The sequence below is a fragment of the Polypterus senegalus genome, chromosome 8, assembly GCF_016835505.1.
Source record: "Polypterus senegalus isolate Bchr_013 chromosome 8, ASM1683550v1, whole genome shotgun sequence".
Classification (NCBI taxonomy): Eukaryota; Metazoa; Chordata; class Cladistia; order Polypteriformes; family Polypteridae; genus Polypterus; species Polypterus senegalus.
Window position 1 is genome coordinate 39710946 of NC_053161.1, and position 16391 is coordinate 39727336.

The 16391-nt window shown below is 39.0% G+C and overlaps 1 protein-coding gene across 2 annotated transcripts in view; it reads left to right on the forward strand.

Moving 5' to 3' along the window:
* strip2 (striatin interacting protein 2) overlaps window positions 1-16391 on the forward strand; it is a 166690-nt gene that overhangs the window by 25400 nt on the left and 124899 nt on the right. For both annotated transcript variants that reach the window (XM_039760984.1, XM_039760985.1), the window contains exon 2: window positions 5941-6010. In XM_039760984.1, the coding sequence (XP_039616918.1) occupies window positions 5941-6010 (70 nt within the window). The remainder of the gene's footprint in view (window positions 1-5940; window positions 6011-16391) is intronic.

Genomic DNA, 16391 nt, shown 5'->3' on the forward strand with positions numbered 1-16391 from the left:
AGGGTGTTCAAAGAATAATGTGACCATCATAAATTACCTGATTTATCTTAACATGTGGACACTGTAAATGTATTTATTGACATTTTTCCCTCCAGTAGCTGAAAAATAAATACTGCTTAAAATGAATGCTAAAAGTAAAATTTCAGTAATAATGAACAGCTATATAATAATGTTTGAATACCAGAATAATTCAGGATATTTTTATTTACACAAAATCTTTTTGTAACAATGTACTCTTCATCTCAGGTTTCTCAGAAAAATCACTTTGTCAAATTTTGAAATTTGCTGTCCTGAGATGTATGAGGTAAGCCTTAGCTGGTTAGCAAAACTCTGAAGAATAATATGTTATGAGCAGGTCCATCCTCCATCCATTATCTAACCCGCTATATCCTAACTACAGGGTCACGGGGGCCTGCTGGAGTCAATCCCAGCCAACACATGGTGCAAGGCAGGAAACAAACCCTGGGCAGGGCGCCCACCCACCGCAGGTTATGAGCAAGTCGAATTAATTTAAATTTCAAACATCATGCCTGATGCTTACATTTTCCAACTCTTTCCCTCCTTTTAGATTTGTCCAACATTTAAGACTATCTTTAATGGGTCAGAGTTTGCCATATGTAATATTGTATTGTTTTTCTTTTGGTTTCTCCCATTAGGGGTCGCCACAGTGGATTTGTTTCCATATCTTCCTGTCCTCTGCATCTTCCTCTGTCACACCCATCACCTACATGTCCTCTTTCACCACATCCATAAACCTCCTGTTAGGCCTCTTTTCCTCTTGCCTGGCAGCTCCATCCCTAGCATCCTTCTCTCAATATACCCAGCATCTCTCCTGTGCATATGTCCAAACCAACACAATGTCGCCTTGGTACCCGTTAGTCACAAATCACTCCAGACACTTTTCTCCACCCACACCACCCTGCCTGCACTCTCTTCTTCACCTCTCTTGCACACTTCCCGTAACTCTGTACTGTTGATCCCAGGTATTTAAGCTCATCCACCTTTGCCAGTTCTAGTCCCTGCATCCTCACCATTCCTCTGACCTTGATCTCATTCACACACATGTATTCTGTCTTTGTCCTACTGACCTTCATTCCTCTCCTCTTTAGAGCATATCTCCATCTGTCCAGGGTCTACTATTGTTACAAATCACAATGTCATCCGCAAACATCATAGTCCATGGGGGCTATTATCTAATCTGCTCTGTCAACCTGTACATCACCATTGCAAATAAGAAAGGGCTCAGAGCCGATCCCTGATGTAATCCCACCTCCACCTTAAATGTAAATGTCACTCCTACTACAGACCTCACCACTATCACACTTCTCTCATACATATCCTGTACAACTTTTACATACTTCTCTGCCACTCCCAACTTCCTCATACAATACCAGAACTCCTCTCTAGACATCGTGTCACATGCTTTCTCTAGGTTGTAAGAAGAATGTACAAAAACCAAGTTGAAGGTTTGGGGTGTCCACCCGGTATACTTACAAAGAAAGGCAAAATTTAGCAATTAGAATTGTCCGAATCCACAACTGAACTGAAATACATGAGACAATATGGCAGTTTGATAGTGGGTTTACAGAAAGGGGTGTGTTTTGAGTCTTGGAACCAGAAGTGAGGTCAGGCCTAGAGGTGGAATTGAGGTCAGGGTTGGAACCAGAAGTGAGGTCAGGCAGGGTTTCCTTCTGAAAATCTGCAGAGGAATGAGGGAAGGTTTTAGTGTGCATCTCCACTTCCTGGTCCAACATATAACTACATTTATTTAAGCCCGTCGGCTGCCTCCCATACGCACGTGTGTGACAAGGTCTACAAAGACTCAATGCAACTCCTTTTGGCCTTCTCTGTACTTCTCCATCAACAAGAAATTCATAAGGACTGGAAGCTAGCAAATATTATCCCATTATTTCATAATGATGATTGGGCTGATCCAAGTAAACATTGACCAGTTAACATGCATCACCTGCAAATTAATGAAGATTATTTTTAAGGGAAAGGTTAAGGATCACATTGTAACAGGGGTAAATAGTCAACACAGGTCCAAAAGGGGAGATTGTGCTTCACTAATATGCTGGAAATCTATACTAATAAAAGGCAAAGCCCTCACTCACTCACTCACTCACTCACTCACACACACACACACACACACACACTCACTCACACTCTCTCTCTCTCTCTCTCTCTCTCTCTCTCTCTCTCTCTCTCTCTCTCTCTCTCTCTCTCTCTCTCTCTCTCTCTCTCTCTCTCTCTCTCTCTCTCTCTCTCTCTCTCTCTCTCTCTCCCTCCAACTTCCCGTGTAGGTAGAAGGCTGAAATTTGGCAGGCTCATTCCTTACAGCTTACTTACAAAAGTTGGGCAGGTTTCATTTCGAAATTCTACCTAATGGTCATAACTGGAAGGTATGTTTCTCCATTAACTGTAATGGAGTTGAGCTGGAAAGACTTGGGGGGTGGAGTTTCGTGTGACATCATCACGCCTCCCACGTAATCACGTGAACTGACTGTCAACGCAGTGCGTAGAAAACCAGGAAGACCTCCAAAAGCGCTTAAGAAAACATGCATTTTATAATTGAGAAGGCAGCTAAACAATAAGAAGCGGCGAGTGACATATACTACCATATTCATGAGTGCTGCTACCTGGAAAGAAAGCAAGGTGTAAACCTAAACTTTAAATTAAGTTCATAGACAGGCTACGCTGGCGTTTCACATGCCCACAGGTAATGCGGGATACAAGTTTAATGAGAGGACGGGATATAAAAGAGTTTTGATCACTTTGTAACTAAGTTAAAATTGTAGGTGAAGGGGTGTGCTTATGCAAATTCGAGACTGTGTTTGTGGGGATTGACAGTTAAGGCGGGTGGGGAGTCACGCCATCATCTCCCTCCCATTTACCTCATTTCGCTCTGAGCTGAGCTCATAACGCCGTCTTCTAAGCAACTTCGTCAGACTGCCACCAAATACTCACAGAAAAATCCACAAGTTAATACACACGCTGTCTCTAGAGTTTCTCCACACTGAATCCTCCAGGCACTACTTACAAAAGGTTACATTGACAATCGCGTTACGTTATTTTTAAAATCTTTCCTTTTCTTAGCACAAGCACAGCTGAGAAGCTTCATGCATGTGCTCCATAACGTTAAAAATAATGCATTTAATCACACTTTGCATTACAAGCAAAGGGAGCTTTTGTCAATGCATGATTTCCTGGTACACCGATTACATTGATCAGCATCCCGATTCATTTTACCCTCGCACCACCTTAGTTTGAGAAGAAGTATGAAAAATATGAGGTTAACACAGATAACAGATCACCAATTCAAGCTTTATGAATAATCGATTCGCCATCAATAATTGTTTTGGTAAAGCCATCCTCCTTCCATTTTATAATTTTTCCGCCACTAGCCATGATTAAATGAACGGTAAAAAAGTAAGAGCGAAGCGAGGGTGACTTATTTAGGCAGGCATATATATGACAGCAACACTCATGACAATGTCAATCATGTTACGCTATTATTAAAATGTTTCCTTTTCTTTTCATTACTTTTTAACACACTACTTCTCCGCTCGGCGCGGGTATTTTGCTATATATATAATATATGAATGACCTCCAAAGAGCGCTGAGACTTTTGATATCATGAACGTGTGTACAAAAACTGGGGTCTCCTGCCCAGCAAAAGTCGAGCAGCCAGCGCGTGCATAGCTGTGCGGCCTTTGAGACGCTGACTGCGCTTCTGCCTTAAGTCAAAGTGAGCACTTTTAATTTTTTCATCCTCCCCTGCGCTATAGCCCAGACAAGTGCAAACACGGACCCCTTTTCTACACCACGGCAAAATAATATTAAGGCGATTCACACTTTCTTTTGCACGATATGCATTATGAGGTCCTCAGCTCGGATTATGAAGACACGCACACGAGTGGAGGACTGACAGTGCCATCACAGCCGATTAATGGCGGGACGCCTCACCAGTCTACACAAGACCCACCGCGACTGTCCCCAAAAGGCGATCATAACGCCAGCTTAACACATCTCTCTATACTATATAAAAGAAAAAGGCAACTTTCCTTTCTTTACACCTTTTTCCTTTTATCCCAAACCAAAGCCTTTCTCTTAACACTGCAGAGGACACAAAACTAATTTTCTTTAAATGCCGGTAAGGCACATTACCAGAGGCACAAATTTGAACGCTCACATAGAAAATGTAATTTCTATACCACAGCCGTCGTAGCCTTTCAAAAGGGATCTACTACCGAGAGATGATCCATATACATTTTAGCTGCTGTTAGTTACTTACCTGTTGTGTTACACAGTCTTTAAAATGTAGTTTACCCAAACCACTCCAGTAGTGCTCAATGTACCTGTACTTCTTAAAACGTTAATGTTTTACTGTTTAATAACTTATAGACTATATTTTATTATTTTCCCTTGCACTCAGTGACCAAAGCTATACACACACATATAGACACATACAAACATACACACAAGTATATATATATATATATATATATATATATGTGATATATATATATATATATATATATATATATATATATATATATATATATATATATATATATATGTATATATATATATATATATATATATATATATATATATATATATATATATATATATATATATATATATATATATATATGTGTATGTATGTATGTATGTATATATATATGTGTGTGTGTGTGTGTGTGTGTGTGTGTGTGTATATATGTGTATATGTAGATATCTATTCTCCGTGTATATGTAGATATCTATTCTCCGCTGCGAAGCGCGGGTATTCTGCTAGTCTATAATAAAGCAACAAAAGCACCTGACCGGAGAGATGCATATATTATGTATCTGACTTTTCAGAACGCATTTGATAAGATAACATTTGATATCATTTTAGTCATTTATCTAAAATAAGTGGTAATTCAAGGTAGTGTAGGAGGAGAATGGGCATCTGACCAGAATGGGGAATAATTCATTACCCGGATGGGAAGCCAAGATGATGACACAAGCAAAGTGACCGGGAGGACGTAGTAATAGCTTTATGCCTAGTCAGAATGATATAACAGATGGACCAGCGTAAGTCGAGAGTTGGGAATTGTTTCATTCCCCATAAGCCAGGTGGTTGTGGTCCTCAGGTGGTAACCCAGTTCAGACACTCATAGGGATGCTTGGGAGTTGGAGTCTGGAAGTGCATCCCTTTCAGGGTTAAAGGCGCTGTTGGATGAGGACTGTCCAACTTTTCGTATGGTCTTGAAGTGCTTTCCAGAAGAAATGTGGTGGCACTGGGAGAAAGGAAGGCTACACTCAACTGGAGGAGAAAGGAGGAAGAATTGTTTAGTATTTTGAATTATTGTGGCTAATTATTAGAGAGAGGATTTTGGAAGGATGATTTTTGTAAATAAATATGTATTTTATCACATTGTGTGTTATATTGCTGTGTCTGTGGTTTGAGACTCTCGGGTGCCTGCTGGTGGTCACAGTAGACTGTGTAGATGGGTGCAAAATTGGCATAAACACTATGAACAAATAGAATTAAGAGAGGATATAAGTGAATAGAATTAAGAGATGATAGAAGCAGCGGCCCTCTTTTGAGAATCTTAGTGTCCATGCCTAATTATACAGCCTGACAATACTTGATATATGTTAAAGGTAGTGTGACGTAAAATAACTGTGATGGAAATGTGGAACTGTGTGTGTATGTAAAATTCAATTGTAAAACACATATGATCAGGTAATGGGTGAATTTATATAAAATACAGTAATGTTATTTCATTAATATAATCCTACCAGGCAGTTCCCAATATAGGATCAAAAAAGCAAGAATAAAAAAAAACAGAAGCCTGTTTTTGAATTTACATGTCAGAAATAGAATGATATTTTGAGCAAAGAAGTATCTTCTGCTCTGTTCATTAAATAAATTCTTTTTCATTTTAGGGTTCAGTGGAATCGCCAAACTTAGAATTTGAATATGGTGATACTGACAGCATGTCTGCTGAACTTTCAGGTAAACAGCTGTCTTATTTTTCCTTTTCACAGACAATACTTGCTTATTAAAAAGTCACAAATCCAATTAACTTGTCAGAGTGAATTCATTTTTTTTATTTTGAAAACAATAAGATGCCGTTTCAAAACAGTTACAACAAGATCATGATTGTGGTAGATTTGTTGTAATCACTGTATGAAATTTGCCATGACAGTAGCAAGGTAAGGAAGTGAATTTTTATATGAACTTTTTATATATCTTATTGGAAATTGAATCCTGTTAACTTTAATAAAAATGTTTTAGAGGTTTATTTTGCAACAGTGGACTTTATATTAAAAATCCTTTTAAAATATGTAAAAATGAAATTTTTTTCTTTGGAGCTCTAAATGAAAACTAAGTTCTACAAATAAATACAGTGAGACCTCTGTTCATGAGCGCCTCTCTTCCCGAGTAATCCAGTATATGAGCACTTTTTCCATCATGAAATTGTCTCCATATATGAATAGTTACTCAGAACCTGAACATTTTTGAATATGATGTGTGGTTTGGTTTGCACAGTGTCGGTTAGACAAAGGAATCAGTCTGAGCCTGTCTTTCACCAAATTAACATGCAAGTTATTTTATTGTGAACATGTTAGCAGTTTCTTATGTATTTTACTGTTTAGTTACGAAAGCGTTTGACCAGCATGGGGCCAAAGAAAGCATTAAAGGATGCACCCATGAAGAAATTAGTGGAAATAACCATAGAACTGAAAAAGAGATTATCAAAAAACACCAAGACCATGTTTGTGTGGCTGATCTGGCTCGCCAGTACGGCAAAGCAACGTCAACAATATGTATCATTCTTAAAAAGAAAGATAAATTGAAGAGTGCTGATGTGGCAAAAGGTGTTAAAGTGTTAACGAAACAAAGACCTATATACAATGTATGTTTATCAACAGTTCTGGGTTGTAGAACAGATTAATTAAATTTACATTATCTCTTTTATAAGAAAATTCGATTTGGAATATGAGCATTTCTGTTCACAAGTCACTTTCTGGAATGGATTAATCTCATAAACCGAGATTCCACTGTAATTAAATCATAACCTTTTTAGACCATCATTTCTGGTTTTCTGTGTTGGTAATGGTTATGTTGCATTGAAAGTGTTGTTTCCCTTATACCTTGCGAACTGGATCATGGTGACTGATGAGGGGAATCACAAAATATAATGTTCTTTGTGGAGTTCCAATTATTATTTGGCTTCCTCATTTATGTTTTAAGATTATTTGTAAATTTAGTAGTACAATAATTTGAAATTTACTTGCTATTATTAGAAAACTTTAATAAAATTGGCGTGGAGTGGCATGGTGTGAGAATGGGCCTTAGAAACAGAGCTGTGCAGACTTTCACCTAGGACTCAGCACTGTGTTTGATAAATATTGGTCTGCTCAGTGCCCACCTCCTAACTAGCTGTTATGGCCTCATGTATACAGATTGGTGCTCCCTTTTGAAGTGATGCAAAGTTCTCTTTATTTTCCTCAAAGGACATTTTTACCAAATTTTCTTCATATAGTTGTCTGTGATGATATTTTCCTAGTGAGGCACATTTCTAACATTTGCAATGTTTGTTCATTCAGGAGTGTTGAGCTACTTTCTTTAATTTTTAGATGAGCATAATTAATGTAAATACATGAGCATTGCAAGTTTGGCTACTACACCACTCTTGTGTTTTCTTGCATGGTAAACAGGAGCTCCTAGCTACCCACTTGCTTCTGTGATCAGTTTTTATTGTGCTTGTGATTGTTTGCCTATATCTAAATGGTATGGCACTTAAAAACTGAGTTCATATTCCTAAATAAATTAGTGAATTTTGCTTTTAATATCTTCTCTATATTTTGCAAACTATAAATAAAATACTTAATGCAACCTTGCCTGACAACATTACTTGGTTTATTTACATATACAATTACCATTATTCATTTAGCAGATCCTTTCATCCAAAGCAATTGACAAATAAGGTCAGCATAATCAAGTTGATATCAGTTATGTGTCTATTTTGAAACAAGTGTTACAGGACTATGTTACAAAAATCAAACACGTGAAAAATGCTGTAGACATTATAAATGAACAGAATTAAATCAATTACAACACAAGACAAATTAACTCTACCTGAACTACAAAAAGATTCTTGCAGCAGAACCATTAGCAATTAGGAAGGTGTTCACAAAACAGGAAAGTCTTCAAATGCTTAAACACACCGAGGGAGGCAGCTGTTCGGATAAAAGTGGGTGGGTCACTCCACCTGTGAGGGACTATACATAAAAAAGACTGTATTGAAATGTGATGCTTCATGGAGGTAGTATTACTAGATGTCTTTAATTAGCTGACCTGAGCTGGAAGTAACAAACCTAAGACCTTATGAGGGCCTTATAACCATGGCTGAACCACTGACTGCTCTGTCAACAAAAAACAATGACTTGTACTTAATGAATGCTGCTACAGGGAGCCACGGGACAGACAAGCATCTGTCTCAGCTGTTTGAGATCAAGAAGCACCACTACATTTTGGAGCATCTACAGTAGTTTGATAGTGTATGCCGGTACCTCTGCATGTAAAGGATTTGCAGTAGTCAGGGTGCTTCATGAAAATTGTCAGGTAAAGAAGTTATTTTGAATACCCCTTTAGATATAGGTCTAATCTTGCAAGGTATGGGAGACTACTGTAGTGAACTTGGCGAATAGTAGCTGGTCATCAGTAATCTTCGACAGGTAAACTTGAAGATGATGTCTCTTTAATCAGCCAACATTGTATTAAGACATGCTGAGATTCTTGCTTAGTCAATGTGCTTCTCAAGAGGGAAAGACAGATCATTGGCACAGCAGTGATATGAGATGCTATGGGACTTGATAACAGGACCCATTGAGGAAGTGTACAGAGAGAAAGGGATAGGGTCCAGGACCAATCTTTGGAGCACTCATACGCTAATTTAGTGTGACTTTGACACCTCTTCCTTTCATCATACCTGATAGGATCTGTCTGAGAGATAGGCTTGACTAAAACCATCCTAGAGCAGTCCCAGTGATGCCTAGGCTAAAGAGGGTTGGAGGCAGGATCTGATGGTTTACAGTGTCAAAGAAAGAAGAAAAGTCAAGAATGATAAAAAATTAAACAGTAGTAGCTCTAGACAGCCACAGTGTGTCAACAACTGTCAGCTGCCCCGTCTTTATGAAATGACCACTTAGGATTGAGTAGATTGTTCTTCAGGAAAAAGAAGAAACTTAGGTGAAGAAGATAGACTGGTTGCCATTTACCTATTAGAGACAATATGTACACATTTTCTGGTTCTTGTAAGCATTCTAGCCACTGCATTCTGAATTAAGTGAAGTCTGAGTATAAAAAAGTCTTTTCAAGCAGTAATGGCTATAAAAGACACTAGTAATATGTTTAATTAAATTAATGATATCTAGATAAAAAAAAAACATTCTATCAAAAACTTGAAAGGTAGTGTATTTACTATGTTGACTGAAAGCACATATCATACAAGGTACAAGGCATTTCATCACTCCCAGCATGAATCATCAGGCTACGTTTTAGCACCCTAACATGCTAAGGTTTTGGGTTTAAATGCTGCAGCTATACATCTTTAGCTTTTTTATATTATTTATTAAAGAAGTTGCAAACTTTGAGTAACATTAAACAAAAGCCAAACTTACAAAATGAAAGAAGAGATGATATGTTTGTTAAAAGACAGGAAGAAAAGGTAGTTTATTTGAATTAGTATATGTGAAGTTTGAAATTTTAAGATACTAGGGGGCTGTGCCCCCTGTTCGCTTCGCTCGCCAACCCCTGGGCGGGCACTAAGCTTTAGCCACTTTGCAGCTCTGCTGCTCATGTATGGGGAAGTGGATGTACAGTTTAAATCAATTGTTATTTTCATGGGAATTATTACATATGTATAATATACCTAACTATTGTACATTACAGCGACTAATTAGCCACAGTAAAAAAATAGTAAAACGTAATAAATTGAAAGAAAATTGTTTCATGTTGTGTTACAGGTATTCGTGGCGTTATACATTTTCATTCTGTTTGGCTTTGAAATTAACATGCAAGTATTTTTTAGACTTACACTTTTATTGTAAAACTTCAGTAAACACAATACAGTGGAACTTTGGTTCACGACCATATTTCGTTCCAAAACTCTGGTCGTAAACCGATTTGGTCGTGAACTGAAGCAATTTCCCCCATAGGGTTGTACATAAATACAATTAATCCGTTCCAGACCGTACAAACTGGTATGTAAATATATTTTTTTAAAGATTTTTAAGCGCAAATATAGTTAATCAAACCATAGAATGCACATCGTAATAGTAAACTAAATGTAAAAACACTGAGAAAACCTTGAACAACAGAAGACTAACATTGCAAAAGTTTGCGCTATAGTCTTATGACCTGATCACTGTAAACACTTTTTTTAATGAGTTTTAAGCACAGGGGGAAAAAAAGGAACATTTGAACAAATCCAAACTTTATTTAAAAACCAACCATAAGCAACCAAGAAATTAACATTGCAGGAGTTCACGCTAATAGCCTTACAACCCGATCGCTGTAAACACTTTTTTTAAAATGAGTTTTAAGCACAGGGGAAAAAAGGAACATTTGAAAAATCTATAATTTAATAAACCACCGAGAAAAGTAACATTGCAACAAATCATGCTACGAACCACTCGCTGTAAACACTTTTTTTTAATGAGTTTTAAGCACAGGGAAAAAAATTAACATTTGAAAAAAGAGCAAAGTGACATTGCAACAATTCATGCTACGAACCAAAAAATGAACATTTGAAACATTTGAAAAATCCGTAATACAAAAACTAACCATAAACCACCAAGAAAACTAACCTTGCATGGAGTCGAGTTCTGGCATGAAATGAGGAGGAACTGGGTGGAGAGGAGGCTACAGTTTTGAGGGAGAGTCTGGCTCAAGGGAGGGATGGAGGGATGTTTTCCTTCAGGTGTTTTCTCTGTTGGTATTTTTTGGGTTTCTGGTTTTTTAGCTGTTTAGCTGGTGGATCAGACTTCGAGGGTGTGCCGGTGCATTGTTCATTAGAAGAAGGCATTTTTAGGCATGTTATTCTCTTCGAGATATCACTTCACGGTGGGAGCGAAAGCCTCGTGCAGCCATTCCAAAAACAACGTCCTTGTGACCCAACCCTTCTTATTTGCACTCCACATCAAGGGCATTCTGGCTTTCTTTACATTGTGCTGCTTGAAAGCACAAGGGTTCTCCAATTGGTAAACTAGTAGCGGCTTGATTTTTATGTTTCCACTAGTGTTAGCACACAGCAAAACGGTTAACCTGTCCTTCATTGGTTTATGGCCGGGCATAGCCTTCTCTTCCTGGGCAATGTAGGTCCTCTTCGGCATCCTCTTGCAGAACAATCCGGTCTCGTCGCAGTTGAAGACTTCTTGCGGGATGTAGCCTTCGTCCTCCACTAATTTTGTGAAATTTTTCACAAATTCTTCCGCAGCTTCAGAACTAGCAGTCTCTCCATGCCTTACCACATTACGAATGACACTTCTCTTGCAAAACTTTTCAAACCATCCTCTACTGGCTTTAAATTCCTTACTTTCACCACTCGTAGAAGGATAGTTTTGCAGCAAATTGCCATGAATTTTCCTGGCTTTCTTGCAGAACATCGCCTCGCTTACGCTATCCCCTGCAAGTTGCTTCTCGTTCAGCCACACTAGCAACAGTTTTTCCACCTCTTCCAGCACTTGAGGTCTTTGCCTGGTTAAACGCTGTAACTCCTTTTGCAACATCAGCTGCTTTAATAGATTATTTCTGCTTTAGAATAGTCGAAATCGTAGATTTTGACTTCTTGTACTCGGCGGCAAGATCAGTAACATGAATGCCACGCTCATACTTTTCAATAATTTCTTTCTTTACTTCGATTTTAATTTTCTTCACAATTTTCTTCTCACCACTCTTCACTTGCTTAGAAGCCATGGTTAACTGCAAAAGCACACAAAATACTGTAGAGGTAATGCACGTACGTCTGACGTGGAACAATGAACAGGGAGTGGCTGAACACATGCTTAAATGCAGTAATCGATGCGTACGAACCGGAAGGGAAATGGAACAGAGCACAAAGAATTCAGAGCGAAAGCATGCACGTACGTCTGACCAAGAACAATGCAACACGTGCGGAAATCATCGGTGCGCACAAACCTAAAGGGAAACTGGCTTGTTCGTATACCGAGTGTGTAGTCATGAACCAAGGCAAAAGTTTGGCGAACTTTTTGGTTGTAAACTGATTTGTACGTGTACCGAGACGTTCGTGAACCGAGGTTCCACTGTATTTGGAATTAACTTTTCATCAATATTGCAGTGAATTTTGATTTTGTGTTTGGGGTTATATCGTGACAACGCAATGTATAACTGCCTGTGAGTGAATATATTTTCTTTCTCTTTTAATAAATCAACCGACTTTTTCAAACGTTTGTCCCTGTTTTGTTAATTGTTAATTGTCATAGCAAATGCTATTCTAACAGAAAACTATAAATGTTTTAATACAAATGGCATATCAAGATCTCCTTTGGTGTCTAATGTTATCCATGGAGTATGTACTACATTATCTTTCTTATTGCCTGTTTTGAATACAACTAATCTTGTCCTATTGCATAGCCCATCACTCCTACATAACGCAGTAACATTAAGATGCATTCTTCTTTCACCAGTAATTCGGCCGGTGGAAGACCGGATGGTGTTAACTGTTGTAGATAGTTGTAGACATTCTACGCATTTAACCAATTTGCCATGTAACCAATCAACTTTGTTTCTCTGTGCTAGGATTGCCCGTGTACTCATTTATTCTGTTCATAACCCTTCGGGATGAAATTCTTCATTATAATTTGGACACAATAAGTCTTCTTTTATTGGGAACTTAAAGTGAGGAAAACTTAAAAATTTATAAGAGCTGAGAGCGCAGGAACTGTCTGACAAAAGCATTCACACGAATGAGAGGTGAGAGGACTATGGTTGAATATGGTTGAGAGGAGGGTGGGACTTGAAAAAAATCTCTTGGCAATAATCTTGTCTCGTCTCAAGATTTTCTTTTATTATAGAGAGATTATATTCAGTTTACATGTTGTTGGAGTTGGCACATTTTTACTGACTCTGACTCCAGTAAACTAATAATTGGTAATGACTCCAGCTCCACAGCCCCAGTAATACCTGGCAATAAAGATATGATATCATTGTTAAAGATAAATTTTAAAACAGCGCATTGCTTTTTCTTAAGATTACAAATGTCCGAAATGTTCAGAAGTAGTATTTCTGTGACCAACCACTGAAGTTTGTAAGCTGAAATATCCAAGGCCTCCGTCATGATCTGAGGAAATAAATGGTATTCTCCCACCTCAGAGTTCTAAAGATTAAGATAGTATTTTTACAGGAGACTTGCTTAATAAGTATGGACCAGTCTCAAATGAAAAGAGACTGGATCTTCCAAACATTTCTTTCTAGCTATAAAAAGAAAACCAGAGGTATGAGTATTTTAATACAATAGGCAATCTCAATTGTAGCATCAGATGTAGTATCTGACCCAGATGGGTAGTATGTCATGGTATGGGTAATTTATACAATTCTAAAGAAATTTTGATTAATATAATGTGGTCATCAGGGTGCACTGCAACTCCCAACACACAGGCTTGGACACAAGTTTGACAAGAATAAAGGGTTTTCCATTTGTGGGAAACTCTTCCCAAGCAAGTGTTTTCCACTTCATGCACGCAGCTACTCTGTCATCTTCTCTCTCTCTGCCTCCTCCTCTCCTCCAGCAAGCTTCGTCTACCTCCGCCTGACTCTGGCTTCCAGATTGAAGTGGGGCTGCCCCTTTTATATTACACCTCAGAATACTTTTGGTGTCCCGAAGCTGTGGGACAGAAGTGCTTCCATTTCAAGTTAGAGCCGACACAGCAGGACTCACCAGTTCCCTCAGTGCCCCCTGACAGCCACTCTTCTTGATGATATCCAGGGTGCCCTGTGAGATGAAACACCTCCTTCTGGGAATACCGGTAACACCAACACAACTCAAAGCAACCTTCAGGGTCTTGTCACGGAAGGTCTCCCACATCACATTAGGATCAGCAGTCGCACCCAAATCCACAAGTTCCTCAAACAATCTGCATGCAAACTCGTTAAAAATACCCTTATCTTGGAGTCTGACCAAGTCCAGCCTTATTTTCTTAGTAGGTGGTAACCAACTGGATCTAAGCTGGATCTTCAGAGTAGCAACAAGTCAGAATTCAAAAACTGGGCACTTCTGTAGACCCTGCAGTTGTGCAAGAGCCTCCAATGTCCTTCACTGTACCACCAGTATTGGAGTACCAAGTCCAGTGATGCGGCTCAGTTCGCTGGAACAAAAATCCAGCGATTCGCAGCCTCTGACTTATTGCAAAGTCAAGGAACATGGAGCCACTTTCGTCACGGTCACCAGATCCATGGGGACTGAGATAATCCTCATAGCCGGCCCTATCAGTGCCAGTGATTGCATTGAAGTCACCCATGACTAGAGGAGTGTCGCCTCGTGGGTACCCATCAACCACCGAGCAAAGTTGCGAATAAAATGTCTTTCTCATCATGATATCACTTACCACAGTTGGAGCATACACTGAGACAACAGACAAGGCACCAAGAGAGTGCCGTAATCTGAGTCTCATAATGCATTCGTTGAAAGGAGTGACCTCGGACACCATAGGAAGAAGCTGATCTGCTACAACAACAGCTACTCCCTGAGTACAACAGCCATCAGAGTGACCAGACCAATAAGTGTATCCACAGAGATATTGCCAGTCCCAGGTCTGCGCACCTCAGAAAGTGCTGCCACTGAAATGCGGAGTTTACGCAGCTCCTCCGACAGCAGAGGAAGATCATCATCATGCCAGAGAAACAATGTTTCATGCACCTACCTGGATGGACCACCTCATACTGGGACCCGAGTGCTGCTGTGCAGTGGGTGATGCCTCAGCATCACACCAGTTCTAATCCCCAACAGGCCTGACTCCATTGGCTCTCCGACAGTTTTTGACTCTTCTGAGGATGGGGCTCCGGAGGACTTTCCCCCATCCTCTTCATGATGTGAGCAGCCTTCCTATGGGTGGCTGTAGCAGAGCTACTCGCACAAAGAGCAAAATGGAGTCCTTTCTGTTGATTCTTAGCTGTGTGAATTTTTTTTACAGTGACTAGAGTGCTAATCCTGCCACCAACCCCCATGTTTTCTCTGCAAGTTGGAGGACCGTTTGCTGGGCCAGATGCAGTTTAGCGTCATACCCAGGACTTTAATGTGGCAACAAGTAATAAAATTAGATTAAGCATTTCTCTGGTATTCTTTTTACTGTGGATTGATTTTTGAAGTAATATCACTAGGGTCAAGGTTTGGTTTCTTAGGGAGAGGTATAACTATAGATATTTTAAAAAATTATTATTGTTGTTAGAGCCGGAACAACTAGTCATTGATGATGAAAACAGTTGGCTACAAATTTTGCTATTGATTAATTACCTTGTTACATATTACTTGCTTCTCTTCACTGAACAAGAGTATGCTAATTATATTATGAGATATTCTGGAAAAGGAGGACGTAAATTTGCTGCAAGGTCAGAGTGCAAAAAACTTAAAATTCTGGAGTCATTTCATTGGCACATCTACTAAGAAATATTGTTTATTGGAAGATCTGTAACAATGACCTCACATGATCTAGATCCACCTGAAAATAAAGCACAAACTGTACATTAGACTGACCACCTCAAAGACCCAGTGTCAACATAACTGAAACTGTGTGGGGTCATTGGAACAGAGGTAACAACAAAAAACACACAAAGTCAAAAGAAGAGTTAGGGCAAGTCTGAAATAAGTCTACAAAAAATAAACACAGGGCTACCTGACAATATTATACAAAAGTGTAATAAAGCAAAATGTTTCAGTTTTGCATTCTAAATGAGGTCCCATAAAAGACACAAAGTATTCTTTTAACATTTTATTGCTTCAGTGTTTGTTTATTCTGATTTTATGCAGTGTTTTCACAAGCAGATCTATACTAATAAAAGGCAAAGCCCTGACTGACTGACTGACTGACTGACTAACTGATTCACTGACTCATCACTAATTCTCCAACTTCCCGTGTAGGTAGAAGGCTGAAATTTGGCAGGCTCATTCCTTACAGCTTACTTACAAAAGTTGGGCAGGTTTCATTTTGAAATTCTACGCGTAATGGTCATAACTGGAACCTTTTTTTTCGTCCATTTACTATAATAGACGTCTGCTCGATGGCTGCCCATATAAGGCCGTCCGTCAGCAGCAATCCAATAGAAACACTGCCGCTAAATATTCATGGGTGAAGGACTGTGCTTATGCAGACAA